Here is a 26,213-nt window from a genome sequence, read left to right as displayed (position 1 = left end):
ATCTGCTGCTGTAGCAAAGGGGAAAACCCTCAGTGACTGTGTTTTAGAAGTTTATTTTGTCTCTCAGTGAAACTGTTTGGGTTTTATTTTTTGGTCTAACATGTGCATATACATAATCGTAGAGAGGAAACTGAGTTATTATTATTATTTTATTTATATTTTGCCTCTGATTCACACTCACAATGACCTATAGGTGCAATATTCTGGCTAACCTATAGGAGCAATCTATTATGGGTTTCACAAAATGGATTCAATGACATTGTCTTATCCACCAAAACCTTGACAGGTGACAGGACCCTGGGATCAAATTGAGAAAACAATGCGATACATGCATACCCCAACTACTGAGTCACACCTACCCACACAATCGGTGCAATTCATAAGTTATGGTAGAAAATGTGTTCTATTTATTCCAAGTGTTCATTTTTAAGGAAATATGCATGATCTTAAAGTATGCATCGGCTGATTATGTTTTGAATAATCATATTCCTACATATATTTAAAACCCTCTAGTAATCACCTTGCCAAGAAACCTAGAAGCAGAACGCAGTGAACGTTTATTCAATTGACTTTCAACTATAATAACTCGATAATTATTCAAGCAATACACAAGTCTCATTAAAAACGTTATAGGCTAACGAAAGACCATTGCGCCACTGAAGAATGAAACCACACATCAAATAATTTAAAAATTCATTTATTATTTCAGAGATTTTTCGCCTTTGTTATACAAAGATGTTAAATAACTTAAATACATTCTTACCAGTCATTTGTGATCTGTTTATACCTACAAGCTATACACATGAGGTAGAGGAAAATAATTTAGGGTTCCCATAAGACATGAATAAGTGAACATGGACAAAGCTTTGTTGGTGTAGTATCACCACGAAGGGTGATACCTGTGTTTGTATCTTTCCTTTACCAGCACAGCACAAATCCTAACAAAAAGTACATGTACACGTAAAGGGATCCAAAGGTGAGTATAAACCAGTCCACACTGATGTGATCGTCAACATGATCAGGTGATGCTATATGACATGGCCAACATTACAGAGCCAGTCTTCTCACAAAATAAAATATTGTTGGTGAGTGTGAATTAGTTTGAATACTTACAGTAATGTCTCATGATTGTGTGAATGAAAGAAAACTTGAGGGGAGTTGATTGTGAATTTGTCAGGATTTGTTAGTGCTTAGATAACAGCAAACGTTGAGATATGAAAGGAAATATGTTCAAAGTTACACTGCTTCTTGAAGCCTCCACCCCAAAAAGAACAAACACCCAAAAGGAAAACAGAGTAAAAAATACAGGATATAAAATCAATTTAGACTTTGACGTTATTTACACTAAACACATGCTCATAATATATTTAAAAATAATTTATCTTTTTTTTTTTTCTCTACAAAATAGAATTTTGTACATGATCCACTGACGACTAAACAGTGCAGAGTTTTGGATTTGAGAATATGGACGACTGTGACGACTAAAAACCAACTGGCTGCTGCATCATGCTCCCCAGGAGAAATTTGTCCTATGTACAATCTATAAACAAACAAAAATGCACTCAGTGTGCAATTGGTATTCCTGTCATGCCTGTTTTGAATCCATTCAATAGTAGAGTGAGGAGTCTGTGTGTGTGTGTGTGTGTGTGTGTGTGTGTGTGTGTGTGTGTGTGTGTGTGTGTGTGTGCGTGCATGTGGAGAGTGCACACACCAGAAGCTGTGGGAAGCAGGCATTTATGCTTCGAGCCTCAGCATAGCTATTATGGTTTCCATTTAGCGTGCAAAGTTCTATGTATATGTTTTGACCAGTCTTTATTTGGCATGCCTCCTCATATCAAAATGCTTGGAATTCACCTCTTCAGGACAAATAAGCCAAGCGAGGCTTGTTTCCTGAAGCATTATTTTGCCGTAGGGGATGATGGTTTGATTTCAGATATCGTGATAATCATCTTTAAACACTAAACCATCTGTTTAGTCATTTTTAAGGATGTTTGGCATGATGCTAGATTGCTGTACAATCTGTAAACTTCTTGTCACAGAGCCTTGCCCTGAAGTTTCTCAATTTCTGTTTCAATTGCTTGTGAGAGATGAACATGTGCCTCACTTTTGTCTCTATACCACAGGAGAAAAAAACTTTTTTTATTTACAATTTCCAAAAAACAATTCTGCACTGCACTGTATCTATAAATACAGACCTTTAAATACTTTAAAAGGGCTTCAGTGCGTGAATGGCGCTATAATACAAAGCTGGGTCCCTCACTCAGTAGTTAATTCACACCCATTGAAAACAAGGCATCTAAGGTCCTATATCTTATAGCATATAACATCATTTTCTGAGAAAATAATGAAACATTGTCAGCATTTGTGAGTACAGAGGCCTTTCTGGTAAAAATTAAACCTTCGACTTGATGGTAATGTCTTTGTAATTCTTGGAAACTTTGGGGGAAATAATCCTATTTCCTTTGTTCCTAAGATTTATATGAAAAAGAAGTGCCACTATTGCATTCGTCAGGTTATTATGAAAATACAGCTAGCAGCCAGTTAGCTTAGCCTAGCATAAAGAGTGGAAATGGCGGGAAACATCTTGTAGAGCTCACACATTTGTTTAAATTGTAAATAAACTAAACTTAAGTAATACGTTGTAGTTTTACAGGACATTGCCTTATAAGGCTCAGTTATGCTCAATGTAGATTCATATATGAGTACAGACAAAGGCTTCTGCAGCCAATAGTTTAAACAAGATGAGCATTACACAGAAAGACATTTTCACAATGGCAGAACTTTTTTAGAAGGGAATTTGCGAGTTGGTACGAAACTATGGCGTATGCAGAGGGAAGAACAGTATAAATGTATATTATCACAACCTCCTCCACCTGCGACATGCTTGTTGTTGTTGTGCTAAACTCGACTCTGCATTGCCCTCTAGTGGATGTATTGCTAAATAACCATGCCAATGTATAGGACGCATGGAAGTATGTGGGCGGTGAGAATTACATCGTTTGCAACAGCCATATGTCTTTTCATGTGTATGGGTTGTTTTTTCTATGTTCCTTAATGTTAAACTAAGCTAACTGGCTGCTACCTATAGCTTTATATTCACCAAGCAGACATGAAAGTGGTATCAATCATCTAACATAGTAAGAAAGACACAAGTTTGTTTGCCAACATATCAACTTTGAAATGTCTCTGTAGTTGCACGACATGGTTCAGTATTGTGTTGAGCAATTCTGCATTTGCCCCATACTGTTTGGACTGGCCCGAGCAGGTCCTGCTGTACATACGACACATCTACATGTTGAATATGGCTCAATCAATCTGTGGCAGCTAAAGAAGAAAGAAGGATGTGAAATGGGAGGGGGGCTACATTCCTCCAGTTTTCCACAGTTTTCTTTACAACTTCAAAGTATTCAAAGTTTAACACAAAAAAAAAAAAGTCCTTTTAAGTAGATTTAAGCTCTGCAGAGCTCCACAACTTTTGATCTAAGTCACACATGGACCGCTCGCTGGTCAAGTGATCACCTGCTGCAATGGTGTTGGCTATAATAAGAAGGCCATTGTCATCTCCAACTTGGAAATTGTTCGTATTTGCACTATTTCTCTCTATTTTATCCAAATAGTCATAGTGGTTTAAGTAATTCCCTGGACACTGGTTTGCTCAAGGCCAAGATTAGCCTAAACTGGCTGGTTTAGTTTTTTTCTTTTAATGAATTTACTAACAACTTCATATTATTTTACAAAAAAATAGATTTTTCTTATTCTCCCTGTGAAGGAGTAGTCCCAAAGGATCTATAAATTATCCACAGCAAGAAAACAGAGGTGTGCTGCTTTCCAAAGGGCCTTGTCAACATGAATCAAGAAAATAAAAACGAGTGAAAGCACACAAACAACATACATTTGTGTGGTTAGTGGTTTGTTTTAACATAGTTAGATAAGTGGCTTGTATAATAAAACTGAATTTATGTACATACATATGCAAACACAAAATATGTGTTAGTGTAGATATGTGCGTGTAGAGTACATCTTACACCCTGTCTTCTTTTCGCAGTCTCTGAATATGGTTTTCATTGCCATAAAAGTCGTCATTCCAACCCCCCACCCCTTTTGTTATCTATCACATGCTCACATACACACAAATGTAAAAATTGACAAACACACAGACACACATACACACCATTCTTCTTGGGACTGGGCCCCAGGAATAAGTCTGTTGGTGTTACTGTCCTTGAACTGGATTGCTACTTTGTATTTTTTCAGTCTGTTTTCTCGAGTGAAATTGCAATGGATTTTTTTTATTAGGAAAATAAAAGCTATATCTCTTCAAGGCAACACCGTGACAAAAAGCTTGAGATGTTGACCCAGTTGTCTGAGGAGGTTTTTAATTTTGCAAACCCCAGACACAGGGGACACAGGACCTCTGAACCCCAACCCACAGAAATCCCTCAAAGTGCTTATTGCTTCTCCATCGGCTCGCTCCTATTTGTTTGTTCGGACACTGTTCTGACAGTGGAAGCAAAACCTTGTTTGAGAACAAAACAAACACTCCTCTTCAATGTGACCATCTCTGACTTGCTCCACTGGGACTGACAGGCTACTGGTTTACCCTTTGCAGGTATACACTTCTTCTCTCTGTGTGCACTGCTTGCATTCGACGTAGCAGCACCAGCGCACCTGGCACTGGCAGGGCCTGGTCACCTCCCTACTTTGAGTGTTGTGGCCTCGCCCGCAGCAGATTGCTTCGCAGTTCTTATCCTTGTAGCACTTGCGGGCTGCTGTACCCGACGAGTACTTGCTGGGTCTACAGAAACTGGGCGAGTCCTCGATGTGGAGCAGGTCCATAGTGCGAGGGATCTGATCGTTTAGGCCAGGCAGGGGCAGGGGCTGCTGCGGCTGCTGCTGTGGCTGCTGCTGCTGCTGCTGCTGTGGCTGCTGCTGCTGCTGCTGTTGTTGCTGCTGCTGTTGCTGCTGCTGCTGCTGCTGGCTCCGTCCTGTGGAGATCTCTCCCTCCCCTGTGGCCTCGTTGGTGGAGCTGCCAACTTTGACAGACGTCTCGTAGCGCTGCTTCAGCTGCTTGCCGATCTCGTGGAAGGGCAGGAGCTGTCGCCAGCAGGTCTGGACGGTGCAGGAGCCAGAGACGCCGTGGCATTTGCAGGTGGTCTCCACTCCAGCCTTGATTACCTGGTTCAGAGGCAAAGCAATGACATTAAACGCAAAGAATCACTGAAGGTATATAATGAAAGCTATAGTTTAATGAGCTTTTGTTTAGTAAGCAGCAGTTCAAAGAGCCAAATTACCCAAATATGCTCATAAGTAGATCATAAGGGGTATAAAGCACTAGTTGAGGAAGAAAATAGATATAATGTCATTTTTAATATCATAATAAAAGGGGAGAATCTTAGGCCCTAAAGCTTATTGCTTTTGAACTAAAAGAGAACAATACAACACTTTGTCTGAGGCTTCATATATAAAAGTCAGTGAATAATAGCTGGTGGGAGGAATGATTGTGTTATGATGAACCATGGATGTCATTTTGATTAAACTCAATTACTGTTATTATGATAAGTGAGGGGAGGAAATAGCTTGAAAGCAACCACATATAGACGAAACATTCAGGCAGCCAAGTGCTGGGCACTGTTCTTGTGCTTTGACTGTTCATTTGTTTTCTAAACCCAGGGTTAGGGATTAGCAGTTAAGGTTAGGGTAAGTTGATCAACCCATTTTCTTAGTCTGGTATTTACATAATAACAGAGAATAAGCCGTGCCAACATTCTGAACGAGAAAATAATAGCAAAGAAAGTCTTCTCTTATTGAAAATCATATATAATTGCAAACGAAACATGAAGATTATCAGCGTAAAAAGACCACTACACGTTTTTTTAAAGCTTCTTGACCTCTTAAGTTTCACTAAAGCATCAACCACAATGTGAAAAGCAGAGGGCGTTCAAAAAAATCAATCTCAATAACATATTGTCTTTGAAGGGACTTGGATAGCACCGACAGTTCTTTTCTTACACCGTGCATATTCATCACTCCAGCAGGTTAAGAAAATTGGGTAGGTCAGCTTTTTAAATATTGGGGATGCAGAGCCCAGCACATTCCAGTTTTGTCCTCCATGTGGGAAATCATCCTAAATGAATGTGGTACACCTCACTTCATTTGTAAATCACCACAAAAATTAGCCCTAACCCTAAAAATGTCTTATATCAGAAATAGAACTCTCCAGATAGATTGGATTTTGGAGAGCCAAGTCAAAAAGGAAGAGCCTGCATTGCTCTTTAGGGAGAGTTTTGTGTCTGCTAACATTTGGGAAGTGTGCCTCTGCTATAATTCACATTGAAAGCCAACATGAAAATGGCTACACTCTGAGAAAAGCCGAGTAAAAGTAAAAGCTTCCAGACCTTTCGTTTGTTTTGGCTTGACGGATTAAGACCATTCCCTCTTTTTTATTTTACTTGCAAGATGAAAAAAAAAACATATTTGCTCACCACAAACAATGGCTGAATTGTGCCAGAGCACAGGCTAGAGTAGGTGCCTATCTAATCAGAAAGACAAAACCAAATATTGACAAATGAACACTTTTACATTTTGTCAAATTTACACTAGCAATTAACTTTAATCTGTTTCTTTTTTCCACAGCTTTAATGACGATGATTCAGAACTGAATAGTATTTCTTCAGGAGTTTCACTCTCCTGAGATGCCAATTGTGTAATTCTATCAGAATTGTTCTGCTGTGGGCATTTTAAATTCTTCTGCGGTCTTTCGACTGACTACGTTCTTGGACAGTGTTTTGTCTTGGACAGCGGACATTTAATAGCACTGTGATGTTTAAAGTCCAGCACTACAAAAGCAGAATCACAGATACGGTAGCACTTTATATCCGGGACAGGGCTCACAATGAATTGGCACTTCATGCTGCTGTTTGTCCACATAATTGCACAGTGTGCAGACAGTATTGTATTATCGCAGTTTTCCCACAGTGCAGCCGATTCATGTGAACGACATTTCTGTTCAAATATTGTCTGTGACTCTAAGTGACCTCTGGCCCTGTTTGAATTGGTTTCTTTATTAGTGTGTCCTGGTTAGACTCGGGTGTGCATGGTTGGTTTCACTTGTGAAAACTATTACTCAAAGGCAGAATAAGGTGACGGTCGGGGTAAATATAATACTACAGTGATAATATGAAGTATTGGTAATAATTATTGAGTAATAATTTTTCTTTCTCTAGGACTCTCTAAAACATCACTGATAATATTTGTCTGCCCCACTTAAATTAAGTAATAGTTTAAAAGAAGAGGAAGAAATACTCATGCAGTCAAAGTTACAGACGAGCTATGACAATCAATGAAGGGGTGAATGGAGCATTTATAGAAATATCAAAGGGGTGCACCAACAATTTGTTATTTATTTATTCACGTCCGTAAGTTGGTGGACTTCATAAGAGACAGATTGAAGCAGCAATGGACATAATCAAGAGATATTCTGACTTTCTGTCCCTGGTATAGATCAAGCCATCGGTTCCTATGAGTGCAAGTCCAATATTCACTTTAGTTTTAGCTTCTCTCAAATCCAAACAGAAATCTCTTTAGCAACAAAGTACTCTGAGGTCATCAGCAAGTCTTTAACTTTGTCTGTGATTGAGTACTAGGAAGGTAGCACACACCATTGCCAACAACACATGTGCCACAAAGCCAAAACCCTGTATCTGTGCACTGTAACAAAAGAAAATACCTTCCGTCTCCCTAATGCATCCAATCAGTGGATGGTGCCAAATTCCACTCCCCCTCCCAGCTCCACACCACCTGCTTTCCCGTAAAAACCACCCAACATCCAAGAAGGTTTGTTTGCCTTTTTGTCTATTCTTTCCTCTTCCGCCTCTTTTACTTTAAAACCACAGTTATGAATCTAGAACTATAAAGTTAAAGAAAAGGCTGTGGTTAGTTTCAGTTAAATCACGTTCATGTGTTTGTTTAAAAATGCTTTGGCTTAATATTAAATAAAATCAACCTTACCTTCATGCCCACATTTGTGTTATGCATGTCCACGCGTGCACGCAGGTCCTTATTGGAGCGTTTGCCAAGGAAGTCCTTGACAAACTTGTTGGCGTATTTAAGGTTGTCTCCGCAGCCCCCCCACTGCCATGCCTTGCGGTTTTCCAAGTCCGGGGCCTCATCACACGTGCAGCGCTCCATGCGTCCTGCGCTGCAAGCTTTGGCCATCGCATGGGTTAGACCCGCTGAGGAGATAGCATACAGGAAGCCTGTCTCTTTAAATCCTAGGGTTAGGGTTAGAGAGCAGAGAGAGACAAAGGAGAAATTAGGAAGAAGTATGAGCTTTACGTTTGGAGTGACGTTGATGCATTAACTCTGAAATTACATTTTCATCTGCCCATACCTCTCTTTAGTATATTGGCACGGTGGCGCCCCTCTAAGGTGCAGTTCCACCTCTCAAAGCGGAATTGATACTGGCATTCTAGGGCGCTCATGGTGATGGCCTCTCTCAAGGTCTCCGCCACGCCCGGGTCTCGTCTGCACATCCTGCGCTGCTTCTTTTCCAGTTTGAGCCGGTCGCACAGCTTGTAGTGGGCCCTGCCCATGCTCTCCTCTGGTAGAGAGTTCAGTGGCAGGATAGACAATGGTTCATTACCTGTCAACCTGGAGGAAAGAGAACACAGACAGAGTCCGGTCAGTTCAAACAGCCCACAGGGAGGGAGTGGATCCATCTTGATAAAGTATCTAATAAAGTTCAGGATGCTGAGCTTCCTGGATAAACAACTTACAAAGCGTTGCAAAGATATACTACATAAACAGCTCAGGAGGCACAGCTGGGGCATTAATGCTCCAAAGTTTGGTTAATGTTCGAATGAATTCAGCTGTTCAGTGGTTAATGTTCAGGGGAATTCAACATTTGAGATTGAGATCAACCACCAGCACAGGTGTGTCTGTGTATAGAGCAAATTCTCTGCAGAGGGGGAAGAGTTCTTTCTTTCCATGATATTACCGACACTGTTTTGTCTCTGGATCAAGTCACAGAACCAGCGGCTCACTGCCCACACTGTTGTGAAGATTATGATTTGTATATTATGACTAATACCGCTTTCTGCTGGTATGGGGGCATATTTCAAACAATGGCATGCAGTGAACGTGACAGTCACACCACGTGCATGTGAAACAGTAGCCACCGGATACTTGGTTTAATATTTACATCATATCCCGTGGGGGGGAATGTCACTCAGTTGTGTAGATTTAAACATGGATCACACAGCGGGATTTACACGCTCATTATAGAATCCCCATAACAAAAGTCCAGTATTCAGGATCTTAAAGCTGGAATCCATTTGAAATATAACAAGCAGAAGCTTCACTTCTAAACATGGTATAGAGAACATGTGGTGGACGTGCGCTCCTTTCGTCAGTTTATTTAAGGGAAGCACATATAACACACAAAGCGGGAACTGCCACTTTGCTGGCAAAATAGACGACCAGTGTTCTGAGGTCGTGATGGGGAAAACAGAGCATTACTTTCATAAACACACACAGGGGACACGACTGTCAGCCTGTGACCATTTTGGTCGCACCAACTGACAGGATTGGCACCGTAGTTGTTCATTATGTGTAATTTCTGGCCTCCTTTACACCCTTAAAGTGAAACTGAAGAATAAATGGATTTACAGAAGTCACAAAAGTCCTCGGGCCAACGTGTCTCTGCAGACGGACTCTGGACATTTAAAGGACACTTTGGTGCACGGATTGACTCCTGGCTTAATGCCACATGGATGAAATGCAGCATGTTGACCTTTTACATCTGTCCTGGGTTGTAGTGATTTTCATCCTTGTAAAACAAAGGTTCAAACCTGGATCAAAGCCTCACTAATGTCTCACTAATACAGAACATGAAAATACTTCAGAAACATTTCGAGTTTGCATACGTCTTATGTTAACTATTTGAAATGAATACAAAAAGTCCTGTGTATTATAATATAAAAAATTCATTAACATGGGACTGCGGTCCATCCCTTCATGAGTGTGAGAAGTGTTTATATAGCCAACTAAATAAAAAACACAACTGTGACAGCAAACCTGGCTCGTACTCTACCATGGAAGTGATTCCATGGTATTTTTGTAAAGGTGTGGAGCAGCTGCTGAATTCCCACACCGGTTTAGTAAATGCACCAGAAGTGTTGATCGGTGATCTACTTTACTTACATTACATTACTTCATGACTGCTTTTTCGCAGGAGATTCTGTCACCACTCACGTTCACTTCAGCCGCTCGCAGAAGGTCGCGGGAGTTCTCCAACAAGAGATTTGTTTTATTAAGTCCAATAACTGACTGAAATGTTTCCCTTTGAGTCTTCAGTTTCATACCAATGGACCTAATAGTTCACATATGCGACGCAATATTGTCTTTGCAGTGCGCTCGCCGCCCGGTTCGAGAATCTGAGCGCTCGAATCAAAGAGGAGGCGTCGGGATTTGCTTTCAGATTGGGTCAAATGGTTTCCTCTTTACAAAGCGTGTTTGCCTTTCTTTAACTCATCTGACAGCTATGAATTTCCAAATGGAAACCTGGCAAGCCGTGTCTTGACGGAGATTGTTCTCCCAAAACACTTAAAAAAAATAAAATGTATGGTTTGAGGTGTAGAGAGCAACGCATACACAATGCAAAATGTCTCCCTCTGAATAATTTTCCATTTAATTGTTTCATGCTTTGTTAAAACCCGCTGTGCTAACAACGCCAAGGAAACGCGTGCAAAGTGCCAAAGCAAACAATTCCAGCTGACCCAGTAGGTTACATATGACTGACAGTCGTTCCACAACATTTCTATGGTAAGCAAGCAACCGGGGGAATGAATAATGGCGCCGCGTGGAGAACCCGCCTAAAATCCATTTGAAACAACAGACTCCAAGAAAAATTCAAGGTACTTTTCAAATCTGCACCAAACCAGGAAACAGTTCACTAATGTGGGCATCTGTAGATCTACAAATATTAATCTAATATGTGTTTTCACTCAACACCACCAACATGACGCACACAGTCCTCAGTCAGACATGGTTAGTGGCACGTATCAGCGTCAAATCTGCTAAAAGCCCACATGCCTGCCAAAACAAAGGCAGGTTAGAGTGACAGGCCTCAACTGTGTGTGTGACGTCTGCCTGTCGGAGACAAAAAGATGGTCTGAGCGGAGCTGGAGCGAGGCCAAAGATGACACGACACTGATCTCTCTGCTACTGTCTATGCAGCTTTTTTTTTGCACAAAGGCATATTTCTGGCTGGTTACACCGAAAGCCCGAGGGCCAAGTGTGGAGGGGGAGAGATTTGAGAGCGGAGAAACACTTCTTCACGCCTTCTGAGGAGACACTATTTGCTCTCGTTCATGTTTCCACTGTTGTGGCAGAGCCAGTCACAAACTATCACAGATACACAGTGTGATGGTATTTCTTCTCTTCTCTCCACTAAGTGTAGGTTTGGATGTAAATCCTGCCTCTTTAATTCAAATCTGCAGACGATTAAAGATACTATTTTCAGTGGATGTACGACTGTGAGCCCTGTTGTCACAGAGGGTCACACATTCCATTATGGTGATCCGCGAAAAAAAACAAAAAAATATCACTGTGCTGTTTGCAGAACAATGAACTCATTCAACTTCACTTAGAGGAAAACAGAGCTGAAAAACACAGCAGTGGTTGAATCTGAAAAATCATCGCAAATCTGAACTTGAAATCTTTGGTCAAATGGAAGTTATTATTATTGTGTTTGAACATAAACGCTTTTATGTGGTAAAATGGAAAAAATGGCCAAATGTCATTTCTGACAAACCAGTGATGCGCAATGATTTTTAAAAATGCGAAGCCCCACTTTCTAACAAGGAAAAACATGTTACAAGGAAATATAATCCGTGACTAAAGGATTTGTTGGATCAGTTATAAGTTATTAATCAGAAAAACATTGGGCTTGCCACTTTGATGAATTGTCTGTCAGTTGACTCCTCCATTATTACACAAACAGCTTCAACATTAAGAACACCTTGATATATACAAAGAATAAACACAATCCAAAGGGATTTCCTCAACCTGGCAACTCCTAACTGATCTATAAAGCATTAAGAAATTATATAAACTATAAAATAACCACTTGTTACAACAATAAACTGAAGCACAGAGTATCTCCGCAGTATCTCGACCACGCAGAATTAGAAAGTAAAACCATGTAACTTTGTGTTTTCATATCATGGACCATTTTCTGTGGGTGTTTTTGTTTGAGGTGTTGGCACAGCAACCCCAGTTACACGTGGACACCAGCACCAACATATAAAAACTCCTTATTATCCTACGTGAGGTGGGATTCTTGCTGATGTTTGCTCAGCTTTGCCTTCCATTCACACACTTGCCTCCACACACATGCTCTCGCAGATATCACTAACCCACTTGCATGCTGCGCCTCCTCCACTGTCTTTCACTTAGTAACGCCGACGTTTGTTTAGTCCTTTCTCTCGACCTGTCAGCACCTCCCATCACCTGCGATATTTACTTTATATACATTTTCCAATGCGGCAGGTTGAGTGAAAATGCCTCATTTCACATAGCAGGGCCATGGGGTCAGTCTCTCAAGAGAATCATTGACTAGCACTTAACTTGGCCGTCATCAGTCCTTCTCTGGCTTTACATTACTGTCCTGGAAGTTACACTTAGCTGCCAAATCTCATTGTTCGCCACTGATTTCTGTGCAAAGAGTTAAAGAAGTGAAATAACAGTCGAAAAAACACATGATCGCTCTTGCTTTAACTTTCTTGGCCTAGATGTTGTTCTTATATATGACTGTGAGTGTTGATATTCATACACTCACAGTCATATATTTATAAGTTCTCCAAGCACTAAACCTTACCAACAAAGAAATAAGTACTTGTGCTTGTGTTTTATATCTTTGTAAAATAGTTTTTTCTGCAGGTTGGGGTTAGGGTTGGAGTTAGGGTTTTTCTTTGGGAGGCTGAAACTGTCAACTTGGACTCTAGAAAACTGTAAACGTGACCTGACCCTGAAATAATGATAATGGATGATATGTTGGTGGTTTTGATTTTCAACTATTCATACAAGAAAGCAAAAAGTCCAATATGATATCAAAATCAATAATTTGACGTTTCCAAGGCAAAATCTCTTTTTGATGTTCCAGTCGTTAAAATATAATTTTATGGTATAATACTACAATGTGTAGCCAAAGCCGACATTACCTCTTGGACTCGTTCGTTTTCAAACAGGCAGAAAGTCATGAACACAGCAAAGCAGCAAATGTTTTCATGTTTTTCAGCCAGTGTCTGTTTATCATTTCCACCCCACCAGACTTAACAGGTGCTGGCTACGTTTGTGTATGCAGTTACCGTATACACATGTGTGCATGTGCATGTGTGTGTCTGTGTGAGGGTGCATGCATGTGCATATGAGCACTTACAACCTTAAGTCAACACCTACGAGAGTCAGTCGTGGCTGAACGCGCCCGAGCAGAAAGAGCAACAAAAGCCACAGTTTCTCCATGAGCCTGAACTTGCAGGTTGTGTGGTCTGGTGTCTCCTAGATCGCAACCACCACCCCCCCTCCTCCTCCTCCCTCTCTCTCTCCTTCTTTTCCCCCTCCTCCTCTTCTTCTCCGAACAGCCCCTATTCCCACTGGTCAATTACTCTAAACGAATGCCAATCATTCCACCCAGCTGTTGGCTCAAAACAAAGGCTCCTCTAGACAAAACCACCGCTCTGTGAATGTAACCTACACGAGACAGTGACGGACATGAGCATGTGTCCTGGAACAGTTCCACTGACAAGAAGACAAACTACTGTGCTCACCTGAAGGTTTAGTGGAAAACATCGTAGTATTATGCATTAGGTGAAACGTGGAGTTTTTGTAGGAAATCAAACTCTCCTGTTCTCTCCTTCAATCTTTTCGTCCTGCCTTCACAGCACTTAAAATGCTCATTTTTGGGGAGGGGGGGGAAGTGTCTTTTGTTTTTCTAAGAAATGTTGGATGAACTTCAGACCACCCTGCCATGGTCCCATCTGGTGTACCACGGCCCAGGCCATGCCAGAGGTTGTAGGAATGCGAGTCTGTGTGGTGTTTTCCCTCTGGCCCACTCTAACTATGGCTGACAATGTTCTCCGCAGCTTTAATATTTGAAGAAACCATGAATCAGTGTCCAGCGGCTCTCTGGTACACAAGGCCTCCAGGCTATTGCACACCTCCGAGAAGTTTATCCAGGGGAACACATTAAAAACCCTGCTCAGAAATCAGACGTTTTCTCCATAGTGACACTGTTCATTCTTCAACTCATTAAAGCCAGAAATAGGGCAAAGAGTAAACGATTATGTATGAGGCTAAGATAAGATTAGAGACTGGTTGAAAGCACTGGGTGTTGTGACTACTCCTACAAGCTGTGACTGACACAGTACAGTAACATGACAAAACGACTTTGAAAACAAAGTGGTACGGGCCCGGGGACTTAGTAAGTCATTATTAGTTGACTAATGAGCCTTTCTGCACAGTGGGAATGTCAAGCAATGTTTAGAAGCACTGTGAAGGGGGAAAGTCCGCTATCGTGTATGACTTAACAGGATATGACCCAGAGTTGTGTCATCTGCCGTCCCTTCTGGTCACTTACAACCCACGTAGCCTGCGTCAGACTACTCCCACTAATTGACTGATGGGGTCAAGTTCCTGGACATGTCCTCTCTTGAGAATGATATGATGCATTAGACACAGTTTCTTATAAATCAGTGTTTTCTCACTCAACAGAGAGAAACCTCTTGCTTTTTCGACTCATAACAAAAGCAGGCGAGAAAGTTACTGTTCAACCTAATTTTTTAATCCATAGCCATGAAAGCGAGCGCTGGTAGCTGAGCAGCAGGGACTACGGGACCTGGGTTTGGGAAAGTGAGTGTGGTGCAAGGTAAGAGGTTTAACTGCTATGTGAGAACTCAAGGCTTCTAAGGTCAGCAGCTCAGTTATAGTCACTTTGTGACTGGCACAGATTGGGCGCGCAGCGGTGTCCGCATGACTCCCCTGTTCTAGCCTACACCATGGCACAGAGCAGCCCTGTACCAGCGCACCGACGCACCAAACACGTTCAGGCACACATACTGTACTCCACTCTCACCGATTTCGCACATGTTGACACAAGACCCAGACTACGGCTGTTTGGGGGGTGAGCTGTAAACTTTGTGCAATTCTAAACAGCAGATATTTGCATGTGTTCAGAGACTGGAAAGGCCAGGTTTGTCCTGTAGCACTTGGGGGGGAGAAGCACTTCTCTAAATAAACCAAGCACACAAAGTCAAACCACAAATTCCAAAACAAAACAGTGGCTGTTTTTGAACCGCTCATGACAGTTAAAAACCTATCATATTTCACAGTAGCATGACTTTCTATGCACATACACGCTGCTCATTTATCGCCTAGAGTGAAAGAATTTTGACTCTTGACAAGTCACGATTAAAGCAGCAGTAACCAAAGTCATGCAAATGGTTAATTTTTGACATGAAACTCCCCCAGGGTCGATTGCAGCAGAGAACGTCATGTCCAGACACATCCATGTCAGTCTGACTCTGTCCAATCTCAAACTATTACTCAGGGCTTATGGATAATTGGGCCTTTAAGGGCAAACCTAGAGCGTGACTGATACTGGATTTGGTTGATGGTTGTCTGTGAATTTGTAATAGATAATAGATAGATACATTTTATATTTTTCTCTTTGTTTGAGATTCATAATTTCTATATTACCCCAAGTATTTTTTCTGCATTATGTTCTATTCATATCAGCACATATCAAACATCCTTTACCTGATTACCATATAGCGGTTGCCCTCTTATTTAAGTGTGTGTCAGTCGAGGCTCCCATTACATCATGTTTATGTAAGATTAAGTGTATTATAGGTGCAATCATGGTCAACTTTCATTCATCCTTTTTTAAATCAAACATCTCTGCAAACAGGTGCATGGGACTGAAGACCTATATTTAATGTTGGCTGCTGCAAAATTGAACTTATTCAATTGCAAACATCTCCTTGAGTTTCTCGACATATGGAAATGTCCCGTACCATGTCTCTCCTGTCCCAACAAAACCAGGCAGAGAGAACTCGGCTGTGGTCAAGAATGGAAAACACAGGACATGGCGGTCTGGCTAACGAGCATCATCTCATCGATGTCCGACCGCTGAAAGTATCGTGAGTCTATATTCGTTTTCCTGTTTTTGCAAATTACCCATGTCTCCAGCTCCATCTGCAAAGATCATCATGCGTGCAGTTTGGCCAACACAAGTTTCCTTTAATGGGAGTTTCCCTCCCATATCTCTCACTATTCACCAACCATGTTCACAGCTGACTGGGGGGACTGAGTCTGTTGTCCTTTAAAATAATCTATAATGTCGGCAAACTGATGAGACCAGAACTACAAGCAGTGTGTTGTGATGTGAGCAGGCCAAACACATTTTTAAAAAACCTCTACTCTTCACAGTTATTCAGTGCAATCATTTTATTAGACAATTTGAGTCCACGACAACCCTCTACAGAGACTCTAACCTTCATCACAAAGGTTTCTGATGATTTAATGTGTAAAATAAACCGTAACACTATGCATCACTCAGTGTTTTATACTGTTCTGTGCACAGAGATGAATTTTTGCTCTGTAAGCGAACACACTTTGTACATGTCAGGTGGGTTGACCACAAATAAGCATACTTGGCTGCCTTTGGATTTGATGTTTTCACATTTCATTTCCCACTCTCCTTCTGTTACACATAAAGGTTGAAAAGTGCTGATTGAGGATCATCCTGCACACCCAGAAGACACTGCACCACCCGGTGGCATCCATGGGAACAGCAGGCCTCTCCAGACATGTCAGTGAGCACAGCACTCAAAGCAAAGCTCGGCTTAGCTCAAAATCCGGATATATCAAACAGAAATATAAAGAAAACAAGGCTCCGTCTTTTCATAGGTCTGTTATCTAAGCCTGCAGGTTTGCATGATCTCACCACGCCGCAAGGTCGCAGCACCATTGCTGAGAGAATCCTATCTTCTGGGCTCTTGGTAAAGTGATACCCTATGAGGTGTGGCTGGGGCCACAGGATATCCTATGAAGTTGGGAAATCCCTCTATCAATGGCGCTCCCCGCCCTGCTGCACGTCAGGGCTAATCAGTCCTTAAGGCCTGGTAATGAGACGCCCGCCACCACTGTCTGCCAGGCAACGCCAGCCTGAGTCCGCGCTAACTCTGCTGCTCCTAATGAGTGGTAATCACCCAGCAGCTCCCCACAAACCACTGTAGGGATGCCGGCACGCACATGAGGCAAGCAAACCAGAAGACAGGAGGGGAGAGAGCGAGAGGAGGGAACCAAAGGACATGTTTACAGAGAGCCGCTTAAAAAACAACTTGTAACATTTCAGGGCTGCGCTGAAGAAACGAGGCTGCTTTAAAAACTTTAAAACACTCTGCTGTTTGATACACACCAGGAACTAATTCAGCACAGTGATAAAATCCTTTTACAGCTGCGTACTGAAAAAAGAAATCAGCCCTCATCAGTAAATTTACACACATCCCATTTGTTATCCTGTTGTTTTTGGCGCGCTGCCTCACTTAATGGAGCGCTGAAAACAAGAAAAGCATCTGAAAGGACCCCAGCTACTCAGGATCAAACTGGTCACACAGTGTTTCAGGATATTTGTCATAAAAAAATAACCTCTATATGAGCTTCCTCCGGATGCTGTGGTGCCTCAGTGATTGGTCAGTTCTAGTTGCGTGTCTGTGGGCAACCTTCCTGTATATGTCGCAAATTAACAAAATAAAAAAAACTCTTGACTCAGTGTTAGGACTAACATTCGTCTCAGTTTACTAGACCACAGAATGACATGCCTTTTACCGAAACCAAAATTTCAACAAGAGTTGTCAGACTGCACTCTCAGCTCTGATGGGGTCAACTGAGCAAACAAATCATTTCCTTCCTCCTTCCAGTTTTTCCCCAGATCTCCTCAAGGTGCTCCGGCTCAGCCCTGAAGTCAGGTAAAGAAAGCTGGACGAACATCTCCCGTTTAAACTCTAATGATAACGGATTTAGCAGAACCAGCACCTGCCACAACAGGCTGAGGGAGAGAAAATGAGCGCTCACATTCTTGTGGCAAAGGATGACAATTTAAGCGAGTGCTCGACTACGCCAGGAATCCCACCCCACCCTCGGCCTGCGCAGACTATGGGCAGGAGAGATTGTGTTTATGTTACACTTACGCTCCACCGCACTTTGGAAATTGGGTATGCAACATTGACCCTCTATTTTGAGTAAATCAGTACCCAGGAGGCCCTAGGATGCCTTGTGCTCATGGAATATTTATTTGAACAGGTTTATGTTCGTATGCGCCGCAGTCAAAGCTGAGCAGGACTGTGCCGGAGAGTCACCGGTGTCGAGTTTCTGGGAAGTTGGCCGCAGGGCAGTCGCATTTTGTGTCTGTGTCACCTGTGCAGGCTCTTTCAGTAAACGCTCCGTGCTCCTCAACTGCAAATCATTCACTGACACTCATTCATATTCCCCTCTCTGCGGAACAGCAAGTCGGGAGTATCGTAATTCCACATGTCTCCCTGCGCTGCACAGGCCCGCAGATAGAGACCAGACTGACAGCGGGAAGTGACAACAAGTGCTAACTGAATAAGTAAATATGCATTACCATTAGGACCATTAAGGCCAGTGTGAGCGCCAATTTGGCACAACAACTGTAATACACACTGCCTGCCAAGGTTGACAGTGCAGCAGGGAGGGAGACAGAAACAGAGATTGAGGATGTGGGGGCACATTTGTTCCTCTAACGCAACTTTAGAGCTGCATTGAAGCCAAAGACAGAGTCAGGGACGGAGAAAGAACTTCATATATGCATGAGCATTACAGATGATGACGTTTCGCTGTGAAGGGCTGTGATATTTCCAGCATGCAGAGCTATTACAGGTGCCACACAGCATGTTTGCATCACCCAGTTTCCAAAGATGAGTGCCAACACTTTGGTGCAACACCCAAGAGAACAACATTTACCCAGAGATGTGAAAAACTGGGTGTAGCTACGAATGATCTGGTTTATTCACACAGTTTGATGTCTAGAGTCCTTGTGTGTTTTGAGCACCCTTTTTTTATTTACTTTTATACCTTCTTGAGGATAACCTGAAGAAAGTTGGACCCTTGTCAACAGGTTGGCAGGTCTGACACACCGGTGCAAGGGGCCCTCGGGGGACAGTGCTCTCTTACAGGTTCACAACAGGTTCCCAGATCACCTAACACTCCTGGATCCTGCACAACACCCATACCTATAAATCTGACTCCGCTGGAAAGTCCTCGAGTGTCATCACTCCGCATACAGCCATTTGTCTCCTCGCGCTTCACTAACAACACCCATCAACACAGATGCACTGGGGAAAGAGGCTGCTTCTGTTAAGTACAAGATGCCACTTTGACAGTTTTAAATGTACAGTCCCCCCCCCCCCCAGGTGAAACATGGCTGTTTTCACATCTGACCTCATCTGAGTGACCTTGGCCTCCCTGTGCTGAGAATGTTCTCAGACAGAAAGGAAAACTGAAGGGAGCACCTCATGTGGGCAGACAGACTGGAGTTCAGTGCCACTCTGAAGAGGAGGAGGTCATAGTGGGCTACACCTAGAATCCAAGGCGTTTCCTGGGAATTACTTTTAGAAATCTACACCCCGGTGCTATTTCTAAATTAAACACTATTATGTTATATGACATGATTCATGAAAAGCTGAAAGAAAAAAAAAAAACCTTAAGATTAATTTCCCGACACGTGTTCCAAAGTGTTTTTTAAACTTGATGGAGGCAGCAGAAAAACCCCCGCCGGAGTTGTATGATATGTTTATGCTGGATGGGGGAATTTTCTGTGCAAGCTGAGCAGACGTTTCGGCCACCACCAGTTCAGTTCAGTCAGATCGCTTTATTGTTACCAGCTGTGGAGTCTGGGGCAAATACACTCACCTTTTTCTGCACGGCTGTTTTCAGAGTCGACTTAAGGATAGGATTTTACTCTGTGCACAATAATCAGACGACCCGCTACCTGCCAGTCAAACGTGCCAGGGCTGTTCCACGGTGCACGCTGGCTCAATTGTCAAGGGGAAAGAATTGGAACCATCTACCTTTAATATATGTTGTGTCAATAGGCTACAGTTATAGATACTTTCTGGCACTGCCTTTCACAGAAAAAGGAACAGTCAGCAGCTTCAGTGAGGCCAAGTCATGTGCAGACAACCTGCTGCAGCGACCAGCTGTGAGGCCGCTGCACGCTGCGAAACCGCCGCCAAGTGACACCGCACTGACCCGCAGGGATTAGAGAAGTTAAAACGTGCCTTAAATAAATGCCCGTCGCTTGTCTTTCGCGAAGAAAGAGACGATTTAAGAAGATTCATCACATTTTGGAACGTTTAAAGAGTTAAAAGGAAAAAAGTTGTTACCGGCTTTGTAATTCAAGGAACCAATCAACCAATCACATGCATCATCTGTGTCTTAATGTCAGTCCTTACCCGAAATATGCTGCGGCTGGTCCAGGCAAGTGGAGAAGATGCACTATAACTGTGAATGATAACCATCCCAGGAGTAGGTGTCCATCCAGCATTTTGCTGCGGCTCCAGGGCAGATCATTTCGTTTCTCCTGAGTAGCTGTGTAAAATCCTGTGCTCTATGTTCAACACTTCTTATAGAGAGAGGCGCTGCACTGCTCCTCCCATCAGCACAGAGAGAGAGAGGGAGAGGGAGAGAGAGAGAGAGAGAGAGAGAGGGGAGGGGGTAGAGAGCTGAACTGATTCACAATTCACTTTCAGATAAATATAAATCATCTGTGATATATGATTGGCATGTGGGTGTTTTCGAGCACGACACCAGACTGAGGTCAATGTGAGGCCTTTTACTGTTTGATAGAGTTTATTTCAAGAAAATCCAGCTTTCATTCATTCGGCTTGATTGATTGGCCAAGTAGCATGATGCAGCAACACCAGTCTACATAGTTTGCCCTTTAGGAATGTAGCTAAGTTTCAGTAACTGGCTGAAACTTTTTGTGTGTATATATGTTAATGTAATGGAGGATAATAACTCTGCACATCTTCTAAAGGTGTTGTATTTAAGAACCAGAGTGTTGCATTCGAGGACAGTTCAGCTGAAAAAACAACATAAATTGATTTGTGATTCGCTCAAAAGCTTCAAAAGAACTGGACACTTGTGGTGAGATTGTTTTTTTCTAAGGTGAACATTTTATTTTGAAACTTAACTTTTGACAGTCCTGTACTTAATATCTCAATAAAGTTAGTAAAATGGATTTCCATGTAAGTCAAAGAAATACTGTATTTCTTCGACATTCCAAGTTCAATTTTCACGTAGAAAAACTTTGATGAATTAATAGAATATGATGCATTGTTTTAGAATGAACTAAACTCAATCTGCAAAAGTAAAATGTGCAGATTGCATCAGTAATAACAAGCCAATGACATAAAGGACTCATGTGGGCCATTTTTCTGCATGACCAGTACTTTTAATACCACAAGTAGAAAAAAGTTTTGCTCCTACATTTTACTTACAGTAAGTACGAATTTGAATATATGTTATTTTATATCTCCACTTTCACTTAGATAAAGTATCTGGATAATTCTTCCACCACTTGTGCAATAAATGGAAATATATAAAGTTCAACCTGCGTCTGTGTTGACTTCATCTGTCAACAATACATCACAAGCTGCAGTGTCGAAGATTCTGGTCAGAGATTGTCTGTTAAGTGAAATATCAGTCTGGTCTTGCCTCCTGCGAGAGTTCTTCCAAACCACATGCGCTGAGATGAGTTCATCTGCAGTTCACATGGAAGAAAGAAAATTAGTCCACCAATATAACTTGAGGCGATTCCACAAGAATGAGAACTGAAGACAAAAACCTTTAATCACTTTGCAAAATATCATATTGAGCAACATAAATCAATTGGCAAACTGGCAGAGAAATCTGAACCTTTTGGCAGGTCTGTTCTTGAAAAGATATTTACTCATCCTACGCATATCCATTGCGTAAGATTTTGAGTTTACTAAAAAGTTCAGTTATTGTCAAATAAAAATCTTTTCTAATGTGCCACCTGAAAAAAGTATTGATTTACTTGTTTTATGAAGATGCATGTTTGTAAAATACAAATTGTAAATCGCACATTCTAGCACTTTGTTGGATTCAACTCTGGCGAATTCTAAGTTTTTTCCATTTTAATTTATTATTTTAAGACTCAGCAGATGTTAAAATTGCACTGCTTGACAGTAATATTTCCAGATTTCGGTCAATAGATTTGTTGACAAAAGTTGATCTCCTGTTTGTAATGAATACCTACAAACTGTTTGCCAGCTCAGAACGTCTGTAGTCGGGGACAACCCGACTTAACTCCTGTGTAAACTCAGTGGCTACGCTCGTACGTGACATCTTTTGTGTCCGTACACACCTAGATTTCTGGCACATGCGGAGGGAGAGGTATCTGAAGTTGGGAAGAGTCCAGGTTTTCTCAGCTGTACCTGGAGAGTGCTCCCCTGCCAGGATTCAGGATGAAGTCTATTCATTCCCGATCTCAAACAATATCCAGGCCGTTTACCGCAGATCACAAACAGCCACAGACGGGCCAAGTGGCTTCACACGCAGCCAAGTTTCTACTTACTGTGTGTAAACAATACAGCAACACACAATAGGAGATTAAAGTGTGCAGGCGTGATGATTACAGTGGCATGTTTCACATGAAAATGGATCTCTGATGATCGTTCCCATAAACATCTCCCCAGCCAGTTCCTTGAAAATGGATGAATGGCTTGTAGCTCAAGCAGAAATCAGCCAGTAGCCAATTAGCTCAGCTTAGCACTAAGACTGGACACAGGGGTAAACAATAAACTATATATAAAGATGGACAACATGAGCGTTCCCCAAAAGTAAAGCCAAATCGTATTGGTCACCCCCTAGTGGCTGGCTGCCGTATAGGTCAACAATCCTGTCTCCTCCATGTTAGCAGATGGGACATGGACCAAACTAAAGAGAGACACGTCATCCATATTTTGATCAATTCTAAAGGGTAAACAGCTTGACTGGTGCTGTCAGATTGTGAGAAGATCCACCGTATAGATCTAAAACTCACTAATTAATACTTTGTACATTGTTTCTTTAAATCTATACAAGAATTGTGATACGCACAACTTTACTCTTTGGCTCTGCAGCTGCTCGGCAACTAACTGAAGGAAGTAAAAAAGAAAATTGTCCAGCATGTAATGTTAGGTAATATACCGACCTGATGTTTTCTATGGATTAAACAAACAAGCTATTTCTTTAGCTGTAGAGCTGCTGGTGTTTCTCCGTTATCTTCGAAACTTAACTACTTGGGCTGTCTCCCTGTTTTTCTAGTTTTTATGTTAAGCTTAGCTAAAATGCTTCTGGCTGTAGCTTCATATTCGACATACTTATATAGAGCCGGTCCTTTCTTCGAACTCTCTGCCAGAAGGCAATTTAGTGAATTTCCCAAAAATGTCAAACTCTTCCTTTTAAATTTCATATGTAAACAAAATGCTGCTCAACTGTTTCCAGGCAGAATCATAGATACATATTTGCGTAAAGGATTAGGCAAAGCCGTCACAGCTGAGTTTGCAAGTCTTACACATTTTCTCTTTGCATGATTTCCCTTTTGGTGCCTGATATCATTTTAGCATGAACACAGGTGAGCACATGAAAGCCCAGGAATGTGCTTTTTCAACATTATAAGCTTGTCAGTCATTCCCAAAGGGCAGTTATTCAAAAGCTTATCGGCCCCCAGTAAGGGCCTTGCTTCTTAATAACACCTGGTTTTAAGGAGATCAGCGGGAGGGTTTTGTCAGTACATGACAAGAATGGACGCTAATCCCATGCAATACCCACTGGTCCTGTATGTCTCTTGAGTGGGATAATTGATTCCCACACCCTTCTTGAAACACTCTCGCCCCCTCTCCTCAGACCCGGCAACTGAGAAAACAGAGCTTGTTCATTCTGGTGTCGAGGGAATGGGAACAAAAGCGTGTTTTTTACTCCTGTGAGGGTTGGAGTAAGGGCTGTCATGAGTGTTGTAGGTGGTAGTAGAAATTTGTTTGGTAATGGACACTAATCTCTTTAGGCTGTCAGGAGTGCTTCTTTCCCTGCTGTTGGAGATACCTTACCTTCAGCTACCATTTTGTGCCTCTCAGATTCTCTACCATGCAAATACAAGTGAAAAATAAAGCATTTTAGATGTAAATATGACAGATCGTCCTGAACACAGACATATCAGGTATCCATGAGAAAGTCCCCCTTAAGGAAAGTCAACTTGTTTCTGCTCCATGTGTGACTGGAATACCCAGCTCAGATTAGAGCGTTAGCCTGCAGTGTTACATTTCTTCGCAATTACAATGAGGTTCCTCTGGGCATTGAGGTTAGTCTGTGCACTGACTATTTAAATGAGGTGGAATGTGCTGTAGGACGTTGATGGAGTTGAAGGTATTTTCCTTAAAAGGAGCAATCTCCTAAAATGCATTTTAAAACGTTTCAGTGAATAAGAGATCCACAAAGATGTGTGATTAATTTAAAATGAGACAGATTTTATCTCAATGAATGTGAAGCAAAAAAATGGGGTTGTATTTTATAAATTTTGAATAAAGAGCAAAGATTAGATTCCTCCTTCAATCTTCTCAGAGTCTTATGTATTAGCCTTGGTCTGACCTTGTCTTGATATCATATCCCTGGAGAGGAATGTAAATCGTATCCGTCCAATCCCAACCCAGTTACCACCAAACTCCAGGTTCTCATCACCCCTACTCCGCTGCAGGGCCACATGATCTTTTCCATGTACCAGACATAATTTGTGGCTTAGGTTTGGAGGCTGACGGTGCGTCTGCGCCACTCTGCTGTTTCAGGCGTCGGGGTGCAACATGTGCAGCGTTTCTCAGGACTGCTCAGGAAAAGTCTGTCCTCAGGGGCAGGAGAGGTAGCTGTTGTTTTTTAAAAAACCTCACTACAAGCACCGTCAGCCTCCTGCCCTGGTTTTACCACGTCTTTAAAAGGGAGACAAAAAGTAGATGGAGATTAAAGGAGATGAAAGGAGGAGGGCAAGGTGCAAAAAAAACTTTTCAGAAATGAAATCCCAACAAGAAAGTAACTAAATTAAGATACAATACAAAAAGCTCTTGCCTAAACGTGTCTCTTTCATTTACCTCGTGTGCAGAAACCAAAACAGTAGTTGCAGTTTAACGTAGAAGCACCTTGCTATCAAAAATACAGAGGAACTTAATCCCAGTGCTTTATTTGTGGCATGTAACCTATAGTCCGCACACATTTTCTAGTGAAGTGTTATGACACACTTGAGCCAAATTGCATGTGAGCATGTGGTGGCTTGTCTGTTCTTGAGTGTTTAAGGAGGCACATCTAAGCTGCTGCTGTATAACTATGGGAGGAAACACGTAATACCCTCAATGCAAGGTGAAATGTTTGCTGGAGCGAAATTCTTGAAAAAGTCTTGAAAAAGGTCAAACTTTAAACTAGGCATTGGAGAAAATATGTTTCCTGAGGTAATTTATTTTATTTAAGTTTATTTCGTCAACGTTTTCATCCCATTGGCAGCCAATAGCTTTGCTCATTCGTGCATTCATTACATTTCATGTCTTGCAAAAATTATATCAACATATGACATTAATTTCAATCCACAGACTACTACCACGGGTCTTTTATTTCCATAGCCTCATGATACAATGCAGTCTTTAGTTTCCCGGCAACCTGTGAAACACCCAGCGTGAATGGTGTTTACAGAATCGCAATTTTCTATTTTCCCTTGAACAAACATGGCAGTTCATCCAGGTTGGCTTCATTTCATTGGAGAAAGCATCTGCAATGACAACGCAGTCTCAACAGTGAAAGTAGTGACATGCAAAGGAGTCGGGGCCAGGAAAGTACAGGTTGCTTTACGCAGAGGGAAGATATGGTAGATGTACTGTATATAGAATGGGTCATGGTCTTGACCAACAGGTGGTGATGATGGAATGGTATGATCTGCTTTGCTTAGCGTTAATGAAACAAGACAGAGTCCAGCTGAGCAGCTGTGGTCAGCGCAGCCTCCCTCTCAGCCAATCGCGACCTGGGATGACCTAGAGGAACGTGTCATTGTGAGGAAGAGTCCAGAGAAGAAGAGGAGGCCGGAGGAAGGTGGAGAA

The 26,213-nt window shown here is 41.9% G+C and overlaps 1 protein-coding gene across 1 annotated transcript; it reads right to left on the bottom strand.

The window, feature by feature from the left end:
• Positions 1-681: 681 nt before the first annotated feature.
• wnt9a (wingless-type MMTV integration site family, member 9A) lies at positions 682-20,683 on the bottom strand. Its single transcript, XM_035171065.2, has 4 exons — positions 20,532-20,683; positions 8,390-8,649; positions 8,008-8,270; positions 682-5,175 (listed from the first exon to the last, which is right to left on the bottom strand). Exons 1-4 carry the CDS (start codon positions 20,621-20,623, stop codon positions 4,597-4,599), a joined length of 1,194 nt encoding a protein of 397 aa, XP_035026956.2. The 5' UTR covers positions 20,624-20,683; the 3' UTR covers positions 682-4,596.
• Positions 20,684-26,213: the final 5,530 nt, after the last annotated feature.

This window comes from Hippoglossus stenolepis, chromosome 11 (genome assembly GCF_022539355.2).
Source record: "Hippoglossus stenolepis isolate QCI-W04-F060 chromosome 11, HSTE1.2, whole genome shotgun sequence".
Lineage (NCBI taxonomy): Eukaryota > Metazoa > Chordata > Actinopteri > Pleuronectiformes > Pleuronectidae > Hippoglossus > Hippoglossus stenolepis.
This window is presented reverse-complemented; position numbering and strand designations above follow the sequence as displayed.